This window comes from Helicoverpa zea, chromosome 25 (genome assembly GCF_022581195.2).
Source record: "Helicoverpa zea isolate HzStark_Cry1AcR chromosome 25, ilHelZeax1.1, whole genome shotgun sequence".
Classification (NCBI taxonomy): domain Eukaryota; kingdom Metazoa; phylum Arthropoda; class Insecta; order Lepidoptera; family Noctuidae; genus Helicoverpa; species Helicoverpa zea.
Genome location: NC_061476.1, coordinates 5582697 through 5605490, shown reverse-complemented (window position 1 = coordinate 5605490; position 22794 = coordinate 5582697). Strand labels below are relative to the sequence as shown.

The window sequence follows — 22794 nt, the reverse complement described above, 5'->3', positions numbered from 1 at the left end:
GTGCTGAAATTTTGCACCCAAAAAACTTGTATTTTAAAATGGTTTTAACCATACACTTATTTTAAACGTTTACAAATATCCTTGTAGCTTTACTGGTTCGTTTTTCAAATAAATACCTAGTAACTTTTATTTTTTCTAATTTTATCTTTTAAATTTATGTTAGTTTTTGCCATTCAAAAAGTGAATTTTTACCAGTCTTTAATGGATTGTTCTAGGTCTCATAGATGATGATCACAGGAGACGGCTCGATTTTTGCCGATTTATGATGCATACGGACGTAGATGATACAAATTTTTTAAAAAGAATTTTGTGGACTGATGAATCCAATTTTAATCACGAGGGAATTGTGAATCTCCACAACCTTCACCATTGGGCGCAAAAAAGACAAAATCCCCGCAAGAAAAGACAAAGTTCCTTTCAAACTAAGTTTAGTGTAAACGTTTGGGCGGGGGTTATTGGAAGACACCTGATCGGTCCACATTTCTTACCAGAGCGCCTGACCGGAGAAAATTATTTGAATTTTTTACTCGAAGATTTACCTGAATTGGTATTACCAGTATTAGATGGAGAACCAATTATTTTCCAAAATGATGGCTGTCCAGCACATTACCAGCGAGACGTGCGAGAACATTTGGACAACTGTTTTCCAAATTCATGGATCGGAAGAGGCGGCCCAATTCCTTGGCCTGCACGTTCACCAGACCTGACGCCCTTGGATTTTTATGTCTGGGGCCGTGCAAAAGAAATTGTGTATGCGACTGAAGTACCCACAAGAGAAATTTTAATCGAAAGAATAAATTGCGCCTTTGAAATTATGAAAGCAGAAATGCGACTGAGGACGACGACTGTAGAAATTAGAAAAAGATGCCGTGCATGCATTCGCAACAGAGGCAGTCATTTTGAACATAATTTATAACTTAAATTTAATTAAAACATTTTAAAACATTTTTGTGTTTTCATTACCCTGGCACTGGTTAATGTGTACCTTTAGGTTTGTGACGACATTATTAATGATTTCACACCCATGTGGCATATCGTTGGAAAGGGTATTAAGTAGGCATTTTTTTTTTATTAAATGAAGTTCATAAAAGCTTTTACTTTTTTTTATAATTAATTTTGAATTTGACATTTTTCATACGTTTTTTCATTTTTAAGACTTTGGAAGCTCAACAAGTATTTTTTTTCCATCTAGTGCTATGAATTTATGTTTTATTTGGAATAATAATACATCAGAGAACGCAATGAAAGTGATTTGGTGTAAATTCGACAACAGACTGAAAAGTTATAGCGTTTTAAAGGTGATAGTTCCGGTAATTTTTAAAAACAAACAAAAAAAATCGTATCTCGAATACAGTGACATATAGGACATTGGGTCTATGAGTGAAAACTAGTACATGGCCTCACGAATCCCCCAAAAAATTGTGTCGGTCCATGCGCCAAACACCCTGTATATATATGTATAGGCGGCGCGGCGGGCACGCGCGGACGTAATATCACTGGGCGTACGTACAAACGATGACAGCGCTACAAATGAAATAACTTTATACAAAAGGTGAGTCCCGCGCGCCCGCCGCGCCGCTCCCACAACATGTCTTTGACAAAAGCAATATAAAACATTTCATTCCGTGTAAGAGATGACACGATGGTATGCGAAAACTTTTTTTTTTTTTTCAAAAAACACACGTCCATTCGCTCATCCTTGCGCTTAAATCTAAAATTAATAATTAGACAATATTTTTTTTATTTGTTCAACAGACGCGCGCATCGCGACGCGCGCGTATAATAATAAAATATTTTCAAAACAATCGAATAATTAAACACACTAGTTAACAATATAACTTATGCTCAAGTACACTGGTGGCTGCGAGACTAGTGCGGGCGCCCGGCTCGTCACGCACCCTCAACCATACGTGTTCAAAATCAAATACCAAACTTGATCATCCTCGTTACCTTTATAAATATGATTTTATACACAATCGTTTAGCATTATTATTACTCGTATGTATAATAATATAATTAGAGCGATGGCAGCGTAACGGTTCGAGTTTCGTGCGCGGGCACGGTCGGTGTCGGGGCGGCGGCGTCCATAATACTGATATTAATCGCTAAATTATTGCATCGATGAGCTGCGGCGCGGGCAGTCGGGCGGGCAGTCGGGCAGTCGGGCGGGCAGTCGGGCCGGCGCGCCGGACGCGGGCGGCGGCTACACGGCCGTCTCCGTGTGGCTGTGGCTGGACAGGCGCTCCACGTCGATGTCGTGCGGCGCCAGCGAGTCGCGCGCCGCGTCGGCGTAGTCGATGCTGGACGAGTGCGAGAAGCGCTTGGCCAGCGCCGTCTGCTTGCGCAGCGCCTCGGCCAGCGCCGCGTCCGCCAGCGAGCCGCGCGAGTCCAGCCCCTGCCGGAACGCGTTCACCACGCGGATCTGCGCACGCGCCGCCCGTCAGCTGCGGCCGAGGCCCTGCGCCCCGCCTCCAGCGAGGCAGGGCCCAGGGCGGCCGCAGCGACACGCATCAACATATACAAGCACACCGAACCATAAAAAATAGGCAAGAAAGCGTTAGGTTGAAAATTCGAGTCACAGAATGTGTCGGCGAGCCATGCCATGCAGTGAGCGGCCGGGGCTCGGGACTCACGCTCTGAATACAGACTCCGCCGCGAGCTAGTGCATGCAGCGCTGCGCCCTCGGGCGCCACGTGGCCTACGCGAAGCTCTATGCTGCCCTACTTACATTGCACATCATACGAAGCAACATCGCTTTACCCAACAACGTCCTATATCCGAAATATTGTGAAGCAAGCTGACAAAACCTGCGACCTTCAGTCCCTTTACCAACACGGAGACGTAAAGCGTTGTACTAGCCTATGACAGATATAAAGAAAATTTTGTTTTCTAAAAGCTGTTTTAGATTGAACATTACTTTGGATGCTTCTAGTTTTCGAAATGGATTGAAAGCTATGACGAATCCCTGGCTTGTTAGGACCCCACGAATTGTACAATTTGAATGCGTCGGTCACACAGCGAGTACTAGCGTGTTGTGTCGTAGAGACGCAGACGCACGCCAGTACCCCTGTGGACCGAGCTTTAGTGCATAATATGACGCAAAATATAAAAACAACATCACTATGCCATGATATATGGGTTGCCAAAACAATATAAAAGCTATTTATCTACTAGGAACTTCTAGTCAATACTTTGTGTTCATCGACTCAAATTATCTTCAGATTCCTATCAGAATCCTATATAGGTATTTGTATACTTGAAACCCACGTTAATTTGTTAATAATACCACATCAATCAAAACCAGTATTAACATTAATAGTAAAAAAAAAACATTAAATGTCATATTTACAATGCATTCCACATTAGAAAATCGACTTCAAGATATTATATATTTTATTGCAAGACACACATTTGCATATTTACAGCAGAAGTGGTTTTTGGAAAATAATTAAGTATTTGAAGTCGATTAAGTAAAAACACAGTTCAACAATATTTAAATCACAAGTGAGAAAATGTGATAAAATATTTGACACCCATTGCCCAGGTGGGGGATATATGTAAATAGGTATATAATATGTATAACAGAGCGCATGCGTCAGGATACATGTAGTGAGACTCATGCACATGACATTGACCGTAGCACTCCAACAACATATATCGATATCGGTGGGTAGGAAGCTAGTGTAGTGTACGTATATACTAGGGTGGGAAGATATCGGCGTGACAGCGGCTAAGCAGTCCTAGAGAGACCACGCATTGTAGGTATACAAGCGCATACAGGAGACAAAGTGAGGTATATAAGCGTGGAAGTGCACAGTCAACACTACGACAAACAAGCCAGTGGGAAACAGTTACAGAACGGACATTTGTAGGTATAGATAGACAGTACAGTATTAAAACATTTGAACGTAACGAAAAAATAATCAAAAACGAAAAAATGTTAACATAAAAATAGTCAAATAAACAATAAAAAGTGAGTGAAACAGGCTGTCCTCTCATAAATGTGAATCTTACAGCTTGATCGGTAGACGTCTTGCTGTAGGGGACGGGAATCAATCGTTCTTGTAACTCGCCACCTATCACCTTCCGTGTGCAATTGGGTATTCATGGAAAAGAAAATAAAAACGAGAACTTGAAGTAAAGGTACGACACAGAGGCGCACCCGCCGTGCGGCGGCGCGGGAAGGATATACATACATACATAGATATACTGCGTGCTGGGGACCAACGCTACTCTACTGCTAATCTATCAACAGTAACTAAAGTGACGCTTCTACCAGTCAAGTATATTACGCACGAATATAAAGAAGGTAGAGTAGCGTTGGACGCAATAGCAGTGTCTTCAGAAATAATATCAGAAAGTATAGAAAGTTTATCAGGGGGACTAGACGAAGCTGTGTGCCTCGCGAAGCAAAGAGCAGATATTAGAAGAAGTAAATATAGTATATAGATACACAATAAACAGAACTAAAATTGTAAGACGCGGGGTACATCCTATAAGGTACCTTAAAAAGCACATTCATGGGGTGTGCACTTATAAACTAGATTTTTTATGTATGTTTTTCCATCCAGGGCTCCGTTAACATCCATCTTTTAAAAACGCAAGTAATAAAAATTAAATAATAACAAACTTAGGTGTAAAAAAATACAATATAACATTTAACATTGAACACATATCCTATGTTTTTTGCTGTAGTTCCGTTGTTTTGTTGAAAATAAATCATGTGTGTGTGTGTGTGTATGAGTGTGTGTAGTTGTATCGGCACTTGTGTTTGTATGTCTGTCATCATGCGATCTATATCTAGTGAAGCACACACAATATATCGATGTCGACGTAGTCGCTCACATACCAGATAAGTTCTACCTAAGTATACCGGTATAGGACAATCTAGTCAAGCTATGTTACAACTATATACAGAAGCATACATTTATTACAGAGTGAAACTAACAACAAGATGATGCCTATACAGTTTTGATTTGTGACTTTTTTGGGTTTTCAATTAATTTTGACATGTGTAACTATTTACATATATTTCGTTTAGCGTGGCGATTATGTTCAAGCGGAGCACGTCATCTATTCTAGTTAGTTATTTACTGTCATTGCATATATGTTACATACATAGTGTAGATACATATAAATCTGCAAGCGTTGCAATAGGTGCGTAATATCAAGTAGTTTACCTTGGCGTGGAAATGTTTGCAGTAATCGGTAGTATGTGCATCATATACGCAAAGACATGTCGTCCATGCTAGTCGACAGTTGGTGTACTAGAGTCAGCGTGGAAGCTCGAAGCGATCTAACATCGACTAGAGACCGTACGACAGGCGCCCATGTTGGCCACAGGCGCCAACAACAAACATTGGACCAACATCGACACATCAACACGTTGCCAATACTGCAAGATTACCTTATATTTGCAGCTCTCCACAATGTGGCAGGTGAAATGAAAGTTACTTTGGAGTATAGATACTTTATTACTAAACTTTAAGACAAGAAGCGTTAGAGATAACGAATTAACAACAGTACCAGTTTATTATACCGACATACGTATGTATAGTGACAACTCATGCTCTGCTATGGCTTCCGAATATCATATTCTATGAGAGTTAACACTAACGCCGTGTTCGCACCTACTAAAAGCGTAATTATTTAATTTTTGAAAAAACGTATTTTAATATTTTTACATCTAAGTTTGGTGTACACCAAGACACGATTAATCATCCATAATTTTAGCTATAATAGATATTTTTGTATACTATACTCTTCTAAGTCTTAACACTGACGTAGCAGGCAATGTTTAAGTCTACTTGTGGTGCATTCAACTTTAAGAATCAATACACAAACGTTTTTTTTTTATTAAATATTTAGTATATACTTAACATATAAACATATTAAACTTTACCACAAAACACTGGAATGATAATTAAATTTGCTTGAGATACCTTGGTGAAGAGGAAAGGAACAAAACAGAAGGAGACGGAAGATTAGAGAATAGTGATAGTGTGTAGTGTAAGGCTATATAGAGGTACCTCGGTAACAACCTCACAACCTTTACAAGTCAGAGTAGTGATATCGTTACCAAAGTACACATAAAAATATTGAAAAATAAAAAGATCAGATTTTAACAATAAAAGTTTTCCGATTCATGCAAAATGTATAAAACTATATTATTGTGCCATATAACAAATATGCATACAGTTCTACTGTTTTGCTAAATCGATGTATAGTCTATAAAAATATGAGCATAGCGTTTGTGTTTTGTAGTTGTGGCCGACACATAAACACGAATCAATCCCTCCAACTACGTAAGGACAAAACACAACGAGCTTCTAATAAATAAGACACATTATCTAACACTAAATATTCCACATTCAGATCGCATTCTTCCAAGAAAACAAACAAACAAAAATAACAAGCAAATTTAAATATCATCTTATTATTAAAAACGTTTATAAAAGCACTTGAGTAGCACAAATTGTGTTTCGTTATTTACTTTTTAATATATAAAAATGGCACATGACTTTATCCGTATTATATACTTTTATTTTTAACACACAACAGTTATTTTAAACATATTAATTACAAGAAAGGATGAGTTTAAAGATTTATATATTTACAGAAAAATTAAAAACGATATTAATTAAATATACTTATCAGAAACTTTTTAATATTTTGTTATATATACCGGTCATAAAATAATTTGCTCAAAATCTTATTTAGTCCATCTAAATAGTGGTGCACCATAGTTATCATAATTATAAATGTAATCAATATATTTTGCGAATCTAATGTTTTACTTATATTTTAGTAAACAATTCTTAACTATCTACTGCATTTACATTTTTAAGAGATTTCAAAAAATGTATTTTTATTTAGAAATTTTAGCGAAAAACTGTAATTTATTATTATAATTTTAGAATATCCGTTGGGATTGTTTTGAACGTTTTAAATGGCAGTAGTTTGAGTCCGTGCGTGTTAGTTTCACTTTAGTGTCGTGTTTTATTATTTGGGGCATTATTTAATCATCGCTCTGATGCGATACGGGGCTGAGCGCGGGAAGGGAGCTGCCTCCAGATTGCACGCTGATCCTCCGGTGCTCCGCCAAATAATTATTGACAAATATCCTGCGGCCGGCCAATATGTCCGCCTTTTGCTGCAAAAAACCATGACGGACGTGTGAGTACGCGTCCGGCGACCCTAGCTACAGCCGCGTAACCAAACTGCTTTGTCGCCCATACACTAATTACGTGGGAAACTCGCCAATGGCGTTCCAAAATCAAACAGAACTTCTTTTTTAAACATGAAATGCTCAACACAACAATTTCGGCGACCTGCTGACTTAATCTGGCGACTTTGTCGACGAACTTAGTTGTTATTTGAAATATTCTATTACATAAGGTCGCCGACGGGTCGCCAATCAGTCGCGGCGACATCGCCGAGATTGGTTGGTTGAGCTCAAAAAAACTGAAACGTCATTTGTCTTTAGAACACCACAACTACTGATAGTGAAGAGTTGTAGCTATAGAAAACTATGGAAATATTTTTAGGAAGCAGTTTCGTTAGTAAAGTGCCTAACTGTAACTAATAGGGGGCATTCACTAGCTGGGTCGGGGTCGAGGGCATCCAGTAGCAGATACTAAATATATAAACAAAATAATAATATAAAAATATAGTAAAAATACCGTGTGGGAACTACAGCTACTCAGATCAATGAAAGTCCGGTATGTGAGCTACTCGCGACGGTTGCTTCGGCGACTCGCTATCAACGTGTTTCAGGTACAAAAGAAAATAAAATATCAACATTTGTCAAATAAATACTTTTATTATAATGAGTTTTTATTTACTATAGTGGTTTATAGTGCCGGTTAAGTATGTATTATTTAACAATTAAACGTATTGTTACAGTAAAACTCAAAATAAATAAAGAAAACGAAAATCAACTTATTACATAAGTACATACACAACCGAGTTAATAAAAAAAAAATTAAGTGGATAATGTAAAAGCCGTTTTGTTTTAATTATTATTTTATATAAGACTTAAGTTTAATAATTTGGTGTAATAGTGGAGATAATATTAATTTATGCGTTCATTTAATTTTCATGTAAATATTTTATCAGCTTAACAACTACAGTGTTAGAGTTGTAAGTTATCGTGGTTGTATATAAAACCATTTTATATTAAATGCTGGATTGTTACAGTAATAAAAAAAATGAAAAATTCGGATATAAAACCTTTTCGAGAGTCTGACAATATAAAAGGTTATTCGTAATTAATGTATATTATCAGAAACTCTTAACAAACATCTACTTACAATAATAATAAAAGAAATAAAATACAAATTGTGCAATACTCACAGACATCAGTATACATGCATAACACTGTAATATAAGCATGATCACACTGTAAATGCGAAGCAAAAATAATTAAAAATTAAAAACAATTAAAAGAAACAACATTTTGTACCAAAATAATATACATTTGCTCCATTATAATGCTCAGAACTTACAATCTAGTCGCGGCGGCCATATTGTCGACGTGACGTCACAAGATGGCCGCCAGCGGTCTCACCTTTATTGGTGTACGTATCGGCTTATTGAATTATATGCAATTGTTATTCATTTGTAACTGGGACTAAAGCTGTTGGTCTTGTGTCAAAAGTAATTATTAGCAAAAATACAACATGTACTGTATTAAAAAATTAAAACAATGATAGTATGCTTATGTACTACAAGTAACTAAAAATATGATTATGCTTCGCGTTTCAATACTGTAGTTGATAGTATTGTTGCCAACAGGGATTACAATTGATAGTATTCAATGAAGCCGGGGTTGGAAGTCGCTGGTCAGCCAAGTGCAGACACCACGGGTCCATGCTCTACTCAAATGAATGTTCAACGAGTACCTACACATCCGTCGTGAATACTTACAACGGTACGCTCCCTAGCCGTCAGACCTAAACTTACCGTCAACATCTGAAATAGAGCGTATGGGCTAAATGGCCACCCCCATCAGAACATGACAGGCGAAAAAAAATGCTATGGAATTTGCTTACAGTTTATTTTTTTTTAATGTAAATATTTCTCGTAACATTTCTCGCAAAAACCAATTCATTAAAGATACACTTTTGTTAGAGCTTTTTCGGTTCTCTTTTGTAAGCGTGAAGTGTCTTATTCATACTAAACTTTAGGCGTATACATAAAATCTATGTAAGTTTTGATTAATTATATTTGATTTTTTTATAGACAAATTACCGTCTCATAACCAATATAATATATAATTATACTTAATGAAGATATAGATCTCAAAGATAGAAGGGGTTAAAAGTGGTCCCAAAATTTACTATGAAAGAAAACACACAAGCTGCCAAGTACCCTCAATATCTCATAATAATAATAATATTTTCTCGTAACAAACTACTTACACAAAAAGCTAAGTAAGTGACGAAGTTGAAAACTTTAAAAAGTTTTTTTAAATCTTTTAAATTTTTTCGTAAAATTTCGAAGTTCAAGGAATATTAAAAAGTTTACAATTTAAATTGGAGTTTCATAATTTAGATTTAAGTTTCATATAGCTACCTATACAAAATATCAATGCTCCGATATTCATAAAAAGACTTTTTGAAATTCACTAACTTATGTACAAATATGTTCATCTCTAAAATAGCAGTGTTTATTTATAATGACCGGAAGAAGGAGTCGTATAACCTACGTATAAGAAATAGGGGTCCCGACACTAAGATATGCTCACTCGTCAACTATTAAAATATGCAAACACTCTATTGAAACGTTAACATCATCAACAGGTTACAAATATGATTTGAATGTACATAACGCGCTCGCGCACGGGCGGCGCAGCAACAGGCACAATTCGGTGTAGGAGCCTACCATCGGGCCGCTAACATCGTCTAGTAGTTTATTGCTCTATCAACTACCTAGTACTAAAAAATTTCAACACTTAATAAAAATTCTTAACGTACTATAATTAAGAGTCGATTAATCGTTAAAGCGTAAACACGATCGAGACAGAAACGAGATAGGGGCGCGGCGAAAGCGTCGAGATTACGCGGGAGATTGCGGCGTTAAGTACGAGGGCGGCCGGGCCGCCGGGAACAACGAAAACTTGCATACAATAAAAATAAAAGGTCGGAAGTGGTGGTGTCGGTCGGTGGCGGCTAGAATATGGTGGTCTCGGTGCGCGCGGCGGGCGGCACGTCGTCGGCGTCGATGTAGGGCACGTCGTAGCCGCGCAGGCGCGAGCGCAGGCCGGCCGCCGAGTGCGCCGACAGCCGCTCCTCCAGGTCCTCCAGCGTGGACTTGAAGGCGCGCACCACGCGCAGCTGCAACACCACACAGCTGCACCGCCCGCCCGCCCCGCTCGCCGTACCGACTACCCACGAGTGTGGTGTGGATGTTCTTGTTACGCGCGTTGTCTGTATTCAGAGTGCGGACCTCGGACCGGCTCGGCTACCGCATGCACTATGCGACACCTCGCAGCTAGCTAGCACTACCCGAGTGACGATGGCGATGTGAGTCCGGTGCTGGGGGACGGTGGACGCCATGCTCACATAGCTAACTATACAAAACAAAAGAGCTAAGGTGCTGCGATAACTGCTAAAACAAACACTGTGGCTACATGACTGGCTGACTGGAGAGACAACAGAGTGACATCACAAAGCGGGACGAGATGGGGCTCGGTGACGGAGCTCGGAGACGGTGCCAAAGGAGTGAGGGGTGGGCGGGGGGGGGGGGGCGACAGCTACAGTCACAGTAGTCATGGGCAGATGCATAACAGACGAGAAAACAGAACTAGTCAAACGCTAACGGGTACGCGACGACACTCTACTCGCTGTTGTATCAACATCATGTATTCTAACACACATTTATGTAATTTGCACATCTTAATACCTTAAATCCCATTAAATTTTGCTAATCTGGAATGTTTCAAGTTAGGTAATTTTTGTTAAATATTTTTTTTTAATTTCTTTATAAAAATATGTGCCAAATGCTTACTAAGAATTTGAGCCACAACAGTGCTTATTCACTCATTGTGTCCGAATACCGTCACACCAATATCAGATTTGTGCTGGACAGTTGCACCTTTTATCTACAAGTGTGCAAGATAATAAAACGTGCCAGTACCTCTACCATGACTTAAAAGCAATAGTATTTATCGATACTCGACATGTACGTAATTATTTTGTATGGCAAATTTTATTAGCGGTCACTTGTGGAACTAAAATTTGACATACAAAAAAAAAAAGAAATACGTAGTCGGTATCGAGTATCGACAAATACTATTGCTTTAAGGTGAATGGCTCAACTGGTAGCAGAAATTCAAAATAAAATATTTTCTTATGTTTTACCTAAGTTAACATTCTATATGGGGCGTAATCTCATCGATCACTGTAATAGTATACCTCAAAGTATTTTTAATGTCCCTATCTAGCTCCGAAAGTTCCTACTATTCAGATGCCATCCGATATATAGTTAAATGTTGCATTAAAAAGTTTTTCGGATTACATTTAAATTTTAGGAACTTTAGGAAAGAAAATATAGCAATAAAAATACTTTGAGGTGTATTATTATCGCAATCGATAAGATCACGCCCCATATCAAACTTTAACTTTGGTAAAATATAAAAAAATACTGTTTTTTTATGAATTTACGGCCAACTGTTGAGGTATTCACGTAGGGATCTATCAGACAGGGAGCGGTTACGCGGTCAAGCGTTCAAACGGTCAGTTTTGCTTTCTTTGTGTCATATTATGTTACATAGATATACTTCTGACCGCGTCGGTCAAGTAGAAGTAGTAGTATCTACTTCGAACGCAAAACTGACCGCTCCCGTTCTGAAGCCGTCTTTTGACTATGGGATATAATATATATTACCTAATGAGATATAATATTTTACACTCATTATACATTTTGAAAAATATTTATAGTTTGAGATGTAATATATAGAAATGTATGACGAGAGATAAAATATTGTATATCAGGATGTAATATATATTTTTTACATCCAATAGTGAAAAGCTGGCTTGATAGATCCCTCAAAGAGATGGCGGAGGTAGTGTATGATATATCTGTGGGTGTGTGTCGAGTGTCGTGTCGCCGCGGCGGGTGGGGCACTACGCTAGGGGCGGGGCGGTACCGGTGTGGTCCGTCGCAGGCAGCGCGCGCGCAGCCGCCGCGGCCGCCACTACACCTCGGTCTCCAGCACCGGCCGGGGCTGCCAACAACATCTCTCTACGACGCGCGGCTCCACGCCCCATTCGACACCGTCCTACGTGCGCAGCCCTAGCGTTACTATGTCGCCGCCGGACAGATATGGCCGCGTGACACATGCAGCACAAGGTGTACATAGGACACGTTTAAAGGATTTATTTTTTTAGGTTAATTATATTTATTTTACTGTAGTTGTTAGACAAACACACACTTGGTTTTAATTTTAATATGTGTTTTTAAGTTTCTAAAAATAAAGTGTATTTTTGAAAAAAAATCTAGAAATTGCAATTTGCATCATGTTCATATTTATATGTTTTTTTTTTTAATAAAAAACTGTAGCAACAGCAAAAAAAAGGAAATTACTTCTTTTAAACATATTGGATTTAACAAAAAGTGATTCATGAGATGATGAGGTCAAAAACTGAACATTAATTATGAAATATTAACATTTAAAATATTAGCACATCGAGTCCATATCTGTCCCAGCCGCAACGGGGTCAACACGATAAAACAGACCCATTTATAGAAAACAAAAAAATCAGGAAACAAAAACGAAATGGAACTATGTGTATCGTGTATCTGATGCGTGTATGGGGCCAGGGCCGGCCAGTGTCGCGTGATACGAATATGACCCGCAAGAGTGCCAACGTAGGAGGGAAAATAAAAAGACAAAAATAAAAAAAAAAAACATGAGAAAATAATAAGGGGAACGATCCTTGCTACCCTGTAGGACGCCGACTACTCTAGGCCTACACAACGCAGGGACGCCTCAGATGCTGGGACACGAGGGTGCACTAACCTAACTCGGGTTACACCTAATCTGCCATCAGGCTTTACTATCAATTTAACAAACCAAACGTTTATACTGGATTCTATTTATTTATGTCAAATTCCATATGCGTTCTATGGTGGTGGCTCGCTACTCCGCATATATGTGACAACGGGTACTTACACTAGAACAACTAACATGCTATTGTTATCGTGAAATTTTGTTAAAACATCTATTTAGGTGCCAAGGAGGAACATTTACGTGTTTTTTAGTAAACTGTGACGGTTTGTTATTGTGAAAATATCATTAAATACAGTTTTGTTTTGATTAAAAATTACATTGATATTTGCACAATCTTCGATCGTCGAAAAGAGTTAGAAAGCTAAACAAACTCACTTTGTTGGTTATATATTTTTTTATGTAATAGTACTGGTTATTGTCTCTACATACATAGTATACTTACCTGGAAGGCTGCGTACGAGCATCGCTATATACAAGTACAATAATGGACACTACATCAAGCCTAACAAGACTTACGCAAATTAACACAAAGAAGGCAACTGTCCAACTGCAAGGCAATGCAACTACTGATGATGGCCCTCGCTGGCAGTTTGACGCTTGTACCACGTGACCAAACACACCCCGACATCACACGCCACTACGGGGACAACATTCACAAAAACAAAACAAAACATAAACTCAAAATAAACAGAAAATAACAAAAATAAAACAAAAACACTGACAACAACACAACGGCAAAGGAAAGAGATAGGTTCCACCGTATACGGTTAGACTTGTGTTAGTATCGAGCACACTCGGCATGCTCTCGCTACGGGTGTATTTACTAGTCTTTTTTCAAGAAAAATCCACTCCACACTCAAATGATTTGAACAGCAGTAACTGAACACAACTTGGTACAAAATAATATTGAAATAATATTAAAGTGGATAAATGAATGCGACTGCGTCATGTTACTGCTTATACATTCGGTAACGGATGTTAGTCGGTACGCCGTGCGGGCCTGGCAGTGGCAGGTTCGTTCGATACGGCTCCCATATACAGCTGGGTTGCTTTGGATAAGTAGCGAGGGTGATTCGGGTTGGCGTATCACAAGCAAAATACTATTCGTCAAATAAAAACAAAAATAAAAACAGACAAAATAAAAACAAAAATAGTAAAAAAATAAATCAAACAGTCAGTATGACTAGAGTTAAATAAAAGATAGAGTAAGATAGAGATAGTCATATTCATACCGCGATGTGGTTTATGTTGAGTAAATATTATATTGATACATCTATCGGGGTAGTCATAGTAACTGTTTGAAGGTAAATACGAGGGATAAGTAACATTGTCACAGCCTAAAAGAGCATGCCAATGGGTTGTGGGGAGGGTCGGTACAGTCAACTCAGGTATTAAATATAGTCGAAAGTCAAAACTAAAACGGGAAGCGTCAGACTGTATTTGATACTGCGGTTCATGCATGGCGTTACTTCAAGTCTATCTAGTGACACTAACGGGGGGACCCGGTTTCATGACAGATTAAGATAAGAGGCAGGAGACAGCAGGGTGTGATCAGAATCTGAAGACTGAAATACAGATAGATAAAATAATCAAGTACAGGAAACAAATACATACATGTCATGAAACCAGGCACTGAAGAAGTTAAATGAAAAGTACTTGTTTTGGATAAATAAAAGTTCTAATGTTTTATTGTTCGGTTGCCAATTTCGTGACTGTTTTAATTTTTAAAAGAAATTTTAGTTTATTTTAGCAAAATTAGTGACCGAACAACGAGTTAGTATCTACGTTAAATATGGGCCAAAAATAATAATAGCGTATACTACTATTTATTACTTTGTAAAGTGTTTCTCTGTGTAGGTATAAAAATAAATGTCTTGAAAAGAACAGAAGTATAGGAGAATGAAATGAAATATACGAGACGTAAAATAAAAAGAAAATAAATTGAAACAAAACAAAAACAAGAAAGAAATATAAAACAAATGAAATATAACGTACAGTTATTTTGAAATTTCGTTTTTTTTACGGATAAAATTATTTGTGTATTATTATTATTTTGTTATAAAATATATATATTATTTGTTATTATTTCGACTCGTACTGTGAGAGACCGGCTTACTGTACGGACAAATTAAAATATGTGTAAAATGGATCAGCGTAATCTCTATAGATCTATGACGATTATTATTCTATAGTATGGATGCATAATTGAAAAATGGTGGTTATATTCGTTTGTATGCAAAAATAGTAAATGTATATATAATAAGGACAATAATATCGTAGACTTAGCGTTAGGATGCCCAAGGTATCCGCAGTGTTGACCTGTTGACCTTTGCTGTATATTTATTGGTATGTATTCAAAGCTGTAAACTCAAAACTTATCCCTCTTTCGAAAGCTCGAACATGTTCTGCGAGTCCTAATATTTTTATTATTTGTCTCTTTTTTTATTATTATTTAGATATTTTTTTATTATTTTTAATTACTGTGACATGTTTACTTTTTTTTTTTCGAAAATTTATTTTTACGGTAAAAATGCACAGCAACTTTTTTTTAATAACTAAGCATGGACTACCATCATGTTTTTTTTTAATAATTTATCAGTCTTAATAACACAGCCAATATGTCATGATGTTACCCATGGAGTTTACTGACAGCTTTTACAAACGCGAATTTTTGAATTTAATTTATAAAACGTATTTCCAATTATCTTATAAAAAAGCTGTCAGTAAACTAACTGTAAATAATAGTCAGACACTTCACACAAAACTATTCAAAAAAGTTTTCGACTATTGTTCGCAGTTCGAAAATGTATTCAAACCCGAATACTGTATTCGGGCTTGAATAAACTTTATTCAACCATTGAATAATCCCAAAATGATGGTGTACATCAACCCCACATTTATCCCAAAGTGTGTAGTGTACCTAAAATCCCAATAATTTCATAGAAAACTCTCAAAAGTTTAGTATGAAATTATTTAAGTCCCGACAAAATTCAGTAACTTGTAAGCTGCTGAATTCTGTCACATTGCTATGTTACGGATGAGATATACTTTTGTGGGTAATCAAAGATGTATTAAATTCTTATATAACAATAACATAATGGTGTATAACATAGTATGTATACATGATATACACACCAAATAATTTAGACTCAAAAAAAATAAAAATAAGGAACTTTACCCATGAAAAAATATTACTAATTTACCAACATTCATATCAATCCCACATTAACCCATATCTAACAAAAACTACAAATTAACGAGATTACTTTACCCACTATATCAGTCTTTCCCTTACTAACGCCCAAGTACACAGGCAACATAAACATCAGTTTTCTTAAAACAGCCGCTTACCGAGTCCATATTAAATTTTCTAAGTGAGCAATTGTTTTAAAGACAGACGTTTATATTAGTCGGTGCACTTACGACTGTTTCCAATATCCTTTCTAACTATTGTCTTGCTTACTAAAGATATAAAATTTGACATGTACAAAATCTCTATAATGGCGTCCAAGTCCAAGACCGATTTTGGCCACGGCGGCTGTTCTCATATATGGAGATCAGTTAGCTGCGCAAGACATATTTATAGTGCACGAGCATTTGCGCAGACAAAATTTTACATGTCAAAATTCTATCTTTACTAAGCAAAAAGAGATGGATAGAATATTGAAAACGGCCACTAGGCCTCATTCACCAACCCAACACCTCTACAAATGCATGTAAAGTATATGTCATCCTTGTGTGTGTGGCTGTGTGTTTGCCTTGCATACCTGCGTCTGCAAGCGCGTGAGGCCTCGGATCCAGAGGATCTGGCCGGCGCGGGGCTTCTTGTCCAGGTCCGCGTCGTAGTCGGGGCCCGGCTGGATCGTCTCGGGATCCGGTTGGCCTCGGCCCCATCTGGTGCGAGGAGTTTAGGGTTAAGAATGGTTTTTGTGGTCTTTGTGGATTGTGGTCATAATCATCATCTCAGCCATAGGACGTCTGCTGCTGAACATAGGCCTCCAACTTTGATCTCCACAGATACCTGTTGGAAGCGAGCTGCATCCAGCGTCTTCCGGCAACCTTTATAAGGTCATCTGTCTACCTTGTTGGTGGATTGTGGTGGTACTTTTTAAATAGATTTTGACAAGACATTGTCAATAGCTTGGCAGATTTGTAAGTTGTACCTTTAATGGTGCATTTGCTGCACTTTGCTTTGGAGTCTGAAATTAGTGTTTGATGGAGACAAAACTCCAAATTTTGGCATATTTCTTAATTTATGAACTATTCATGTCGAAATGTTCGTCCTTACCGTTATTCAAGTCATTTTGGTATATCTACTATGGAACATGTTACAAGTGATATACTCACGACAGTCTCTTGGGTATCTTGCGCGTGGGCACGGTGGTGACGAGCTGTCCCCACACGAGGGTGCCCGCCCCGAGGAACAAGCACCACAGCCACTGGTCTATCGATAGTCCCGCCGTGCTGAACGCCATGCCACCGAACTGGATGATAATCACCTGGAATACACAGAAATTATGAATGAGACGAGTTTAGTATGTTTGTTCTTCGATAAGTAATGCTATGATAAGTAATACAGATATTCTTGTTGGAAGATCATTTCAGAGGTAAGTTTAATTTTTTTTTGTATCGATAAAACTTTGCGAAAACGTGTTTTGAAATTAACATATACTTTTTTCGACGTCAAAAACTGTATAGATTTGGCCAACAAATTGTTTGAGACAAGCCAATTTCGGCATTCAGCCCCTTAATGCTCTAAAACGAATGAACGCTTTGAAAAATGGTTTCCATGTTTGGAAGTTGCCCTATCCCCGAGTGACAGACTATATTTTGTCCGGGTATGGGATGAAGATTTCCTGGGAAGCGGGTGATAACACGAGAAGTAGCTAGCAATGTAAAACCCAATAGACAATCATCACTCATTGTGGATTCTAATTTCGGCATGTGGTGGTTTAACCGTTGGGAAAAATTGACGAATTCTGAAATAAAACCTGGTATAATCAAATAGACTTCGCTTACCGGTATGGTTTTCAAATAAAGAAATCTCTCAGCTGTTAGTTGTCAATCTTGGATCTCTGATAGTCGACAATAATACTCACAATGTTTGCTAAAATTGGAACCGGCGGCGGAAAACTTATTGAGCCGACCCCGAATAGTCAAGATCGTCGAACAACTAAATTTCGAGCAATGTGTCTATACCGTTACCCCATTCCCTGATACCTAGTATTGGTATCTTGCGAAACCCGCAATATTTCACGACGACAAAAAGTTTGGTGATCACCATATATATTTTTTGTATATAACAGTTTAATAGCCTACCTGCGAAGCCGCCGTCCCGATCCATATAGAGTAGAAGATAGGGTTGGTAAACAGTCCTTGGAACACATTCCTCTGGCCGTGTATCTTGCGGGCGTTGATCTCATTGAACAGGGTCATCATGACGAAGGTGTTGAAGATGATGGTGAAGTGCTGGGTCGGTTCAGAGCCGAGGGCCTGGCCGCGCCCTGATGGGATGTTTAGCAGTCTGTCGCCTGGAGGTAGGGAAGTTATGTGAATATATAGTTAAAATTATTTAGTATTAGGTATAAGATTTAGTTATTTTATTCAAAATTAGGTTAGAATCTCGGGATTTGAGATACACAGCTGAATATTTGTATGAACTAGTATTTTTGCCATTCTGAAACTTGTCTCCAAACCCAAGTATGTGTATAAAGTGTCCGTATCTAATAAAAATTGGGTTCAAAGGTTAAAGAAAAAATCTTTTTTTGCAAATATCGCAATTCCTATGTATTTTGCTATTTATATGTATGATCAATATTGTAGAAAACTGGCTTCCCTACAACTTTCGCTTCAAAGTTTCTTCAGACATTGAATAGTTTTCGAAATAGTGGCACAGAGCATAATGTATGCGGTCAAAACAAGCTATCAATCAATTAAATATCAATCGATCATTACATTTGATAACATGTACAATGTTCATACAACTTTTTCGCCCATTCATGTTCTCAATTAGTGAACTTACCAACAAACAACAGCGAGAATATAATAAACAGCTGGTAAATGGCCTGTCCGAGGATGTTCTTCATCATGGTGCGGCTGATCAGCGGCTTGGTGCGGCCGTAGGGTTTGCGCTGCAGCAGGTCTGGTGTTGGCATCTCCGTGGCCAGCGCCAAAGACGCCAGTGTGTCCATTATCAAGTTCACCCATAACATTTGTACCGCCTGGTGGAAGAAAGTAAAGGATTTAGAAATACAAAAAAAATGTGGTGTGGATGTATGTAAATATGCTGAAAAAATAATAAGACAACAGTAGGCGTAAATGAAAGTATGTTTTTCGTACACAGCACTTGATGTACAAGTGCTGTGTATGAAAAACATACTTTAAACAAGTAAACTGTAAACTTAACATACTGTAAACATGGTAAACGGTCCTCGTACTAAATATAGTATGGTATGGTACGATACTATTACCTTGAAAATTCAACTTCATTTCGAAATCTTTAATAGTCGTACTGACAGGTTCGGCACGGATATTGAGCTCTCGGCGGAAGAGTGGGGATTGCTTTGCGCACCGTACACTTATGGCAATAAACCAATAAACCGCTTCTGCGCAGGTGAAGGTCAGGGCTCAATATCCCTGCCGATGATTATAGTCACTCAGTTTAGATACCCCGTATCACCCATATCAGGGAAAAGGTTAGTTAGATGATTACTGTCTGGTTGGCTACAGACGTATCGTGGTTTCTCAGTAGCTGGATAGCGTAAAAACAGTAATATGAAACCCAGCCGCATAGCAAAAAGTCTAGGCAGATAGCCAACCATAAAAGGACTATCTTATGTCTTGCTAAGAGGTATCGTTTTATCGGTAACGACTGGGTGGTATGGCACCCAGCCTTATAACCAACGGCCTAGCCGTTTAACCAACCTTAAGAGGACTGTCCTGTATAGCACAGGCTCCGATGAATGCCACAATGACGGCCACCACGTTGACAGTCAGCTGGAACTGCAGGAACTTGGCGATGGAGTCGTACACGTTACGGCCCCACATCACAGCTTTGACGATTGAAGAGAAGTTGTCGTCCGTTAGGATGATGTCCGAAGCTTCTTTCGCTACGTCCGTACCCGCGATACCCTGGGAAAGATTATAGTTTGGTAAGATAAAATAGAAGGAAAATACGTTTAAAAAAATAACACGAATGGATTTTTTTTTGGACATAAAATTTAAAAGTTTTACAAGTACCAATCTGTAAGTATATGGTATCATTTAGGACGTTTCTTCATATTTATAATGATGAAGCATTAGACCAGTAGGTGCGTATGATGTACCAGTTTAAAAATTTTTTCGACTAGCCTTGCGACCTCGATTGGTCGTCTATTTCTTAAAATGATAACACTAATAATATGGCATATATGGCTGTTATGGCATAATACTGAAGGCTTGATCAAGTTATAACTGACCGTGGGTTGACTTAACATAACACTCTCCAAACACACATTCAATTCCCACCCTTATACTCCCCAAAATAAAATCCAACTTACCATAGCAAATCCAACATCAGCTTTCTTCAAAGCGGGTCCATCATTAGTTCCGTCTCCAGTCACAGCGACCACCTCACGGGTATCAAATGCCTTGGATTCTATCATGCCTTTGACGAGCGTGTATTTGTCTGTGGGCGACGAACGGGCCAACACGCGGAGTTTCGGCCATACTTTGTCTAGTAGATGCTGTTGTACCTGTTTGGGAAAAATTATAAAAACGATTAATGAACAATAAATATATTAAAGAGGATTTTTTTTTGTTTGTATGTACTCTAACTGCTTGACTAACTTTCTAACTGCTTTTGTAACTGCTTGAGTAATAGGTATGGGTAAGGTGTGTACTAGCCAACATGATTAACTATTTGAATTGATTTTATATACAAATTTATGTACACAATGTTGTATAGTGATATTTAAATATTTGTATACGGTTCTTCAAACCATACAGACAGAATTGTGTTGCTGGGGAGTTTGTTCCACCACTTCTTCTTCCCAGCAAAAACACATAGGAAGTGGTGAAGGGCGGGCGTTTTGGGGGCTGTCTTTTGTATTGACGTTCGAAAAGTGCTGATTTTCAGCCTGCTTTGAATAAATGACTTTTGATTTTGATTTTCTAAGTGTAAAAATATTTAACCAATATGAACAATTATGTCATTGTTGGGAAGCCATGCTAACCACGTTTAATATAACCATTATTTATCATCGAAAGCAAAGAATGAGTAGGTATTATAAAATAGACTCTACCAAAAGAAAAAAACATAACCCTTCTTGACGGTCGGGTGTATATGAATATAGATTATGGTATATTTTCGACGACAACTATTTTTGGAGATTAGCATTATTTGAAGATTATTCGAATAACACTTTTGGATACTTTATTAATTTCTGACGCTTGAGCACTAGGTAGGTAGGTGTCCTGAGCAGCTGGCTGGTCTGCTTATATAAGAACAGCAGCCGTGGCCAAAATCGGCCTGGACATCTTTAATTACTGACATAAATTTCATTTTATGATATGAATACTGCCATTACTTACCTCTCCATTAGTATCCCGGATCCTCTTATTGAACTCCTTGCCCTCCAATATGAGGAAGTCGTCGGTCGGCTTGAGGATGCCGCACTTGATGGCGATGGAGCGAGCCGTGTTCACGTTGTCTCCGGTCACCATGCGAACCGTGATGCCGGCTTTCTGGCATTTCCTTATGGCTTCCGGTACCTACAGAGAAAATACAGGTATGTCAGAAATATAGCTTTACATAGCGAAAAATACACTAAGTTTCTTAACATTTGGTCATGATATGTCGTTATAAATGGCATTCAAAGTGACTTTTTGTTCGAGTCCAAAAAAAAATAGTTTTTTTCAGTTACAGAAGACCACACATATAATTTTAGAGGCAGTATGTAAATATTTAAGAAACACTTGATATTAATAAGCTGAGCATCAGCAAATCGTATGGTCCTAGCGAAGTAAGAAATATAGATCAAAAGTGTATGTTTATATGATAAATCTGTAGTAACGAATTATTTTTCTGAGCGAGTAGTTCCACACTTCTCCTGCTCCAATCGATATCACAACTTTTACAGACAGAATAGTCTACCAACATTTTTTCTTCCTATTTTTCATACAAAAATATAAGTATACATGTAAAATATCAACTTACTTCTGGTCTGACAGGATCTTCAATGCCGACAACGCAGAGGCACGTCAAGTTGTTCACGATATTGTCTTCATCGTCCCAGTTGGGCTCTTGGTCTATATGCACCTGGGAAATAAATGAAACGTTTTATTAGATACTTGAATTTAAAGCTCAAAGTTTGAATAACCCATAGTAATGTTATAATGCGAAAATAACTTGTTTCCTCAGTAATTGCTTCCTCAGGAACAGCTAACTAACTAAAAGCTTGACTACAAAACTTTTTATGTAGTCGCTCTATATAAAACTCTGGTACTAAACTGCATTGAATTAGATTGGTAGCTGACCGCAACCCAGTTGGGAAAAGGCATGGCACATAACGATGATTATACGCTTTTTAAGTTTAAACACACTCTATATATACTGCAACATATACTTCTATATATTTCATTCACCCAAATGTATCACAGTTTATTGCTTGGCACCGGACTCGAATGTGAGCCTGTCACCAAGACAGATAGATCACTTAGATCCTTTCGCCAACTGGGCTAGATATGTTCGTCTTGCATCAGAGCTGTATTTATAGGTATATATTATTTTAGGATGGTTT

The 22794-nt window shown here is 38.0% G+C and overlaps 1 protein-coding gene across 10 annotated transcripts in view; it reads right to left on the bottom strand.

Annotated features, from left to right (window-relative positions):
- Positions 1 to 1608: 1608 nt before the first annotated feature.
- Positions 1609 to 22794, bottom strand: part of LOC124642833 (plasma membrane calcium-transporting ATPase 2) — a 158932-nt gene continuing 137746 nt past the window's right edge. For 6 of the 10 annotated variants that reach the window (XM_047181562.1, XM_047181561.1, XM_047181560.1 and 3 more), the window contains 10 exons: positions 22212 to 22313; positions 21587 to 21766; positions 20554 to 20748; positions 19940 to 20146; positions 19038 to 19236; positions 18335 to 18546; positions 17363 to 17514; positions 16783 to 16909; positions 4015 to 4083; positions 1609 to 2422 (listed from right to left, as the gene is read on the bottom strand). In XM_047181562.1, the coding sequence (XP_047037518.1) occupies positions 2204 to 2422; positions 4015 to 4083; positions 16783 to 16909; positions 17363 to 17514; positions 18335 to 18546; positions 19038 to 19236; positions 19940 to 20146; positions 20554 to 20748; positions 21587 to 21766; positions 22212 to 22313 (1662 nt within the window). In that variant the 3' untranslated portion in view covers positions 1609 to 2203. Of the gene's footprint in view, positions 2423 to 4014; positions 4084 to 5454; positions 7154 to 7802; positions 10338 to 16782; positions 16910 to 17362; positions 17515 to 18334; positions 18547 to 19037; positions 19237 to 19939; positions 20147 to 20553; positions 20749 to 21586; positions 21767 to 22211; positions 22314 to 22794 lie in introns of those variants that run through there. The other 4 variants (XM_047181566.1, XM_047181567.1, XM_047181569.1 and 1 more) reach the window with 2 other exon arrangements.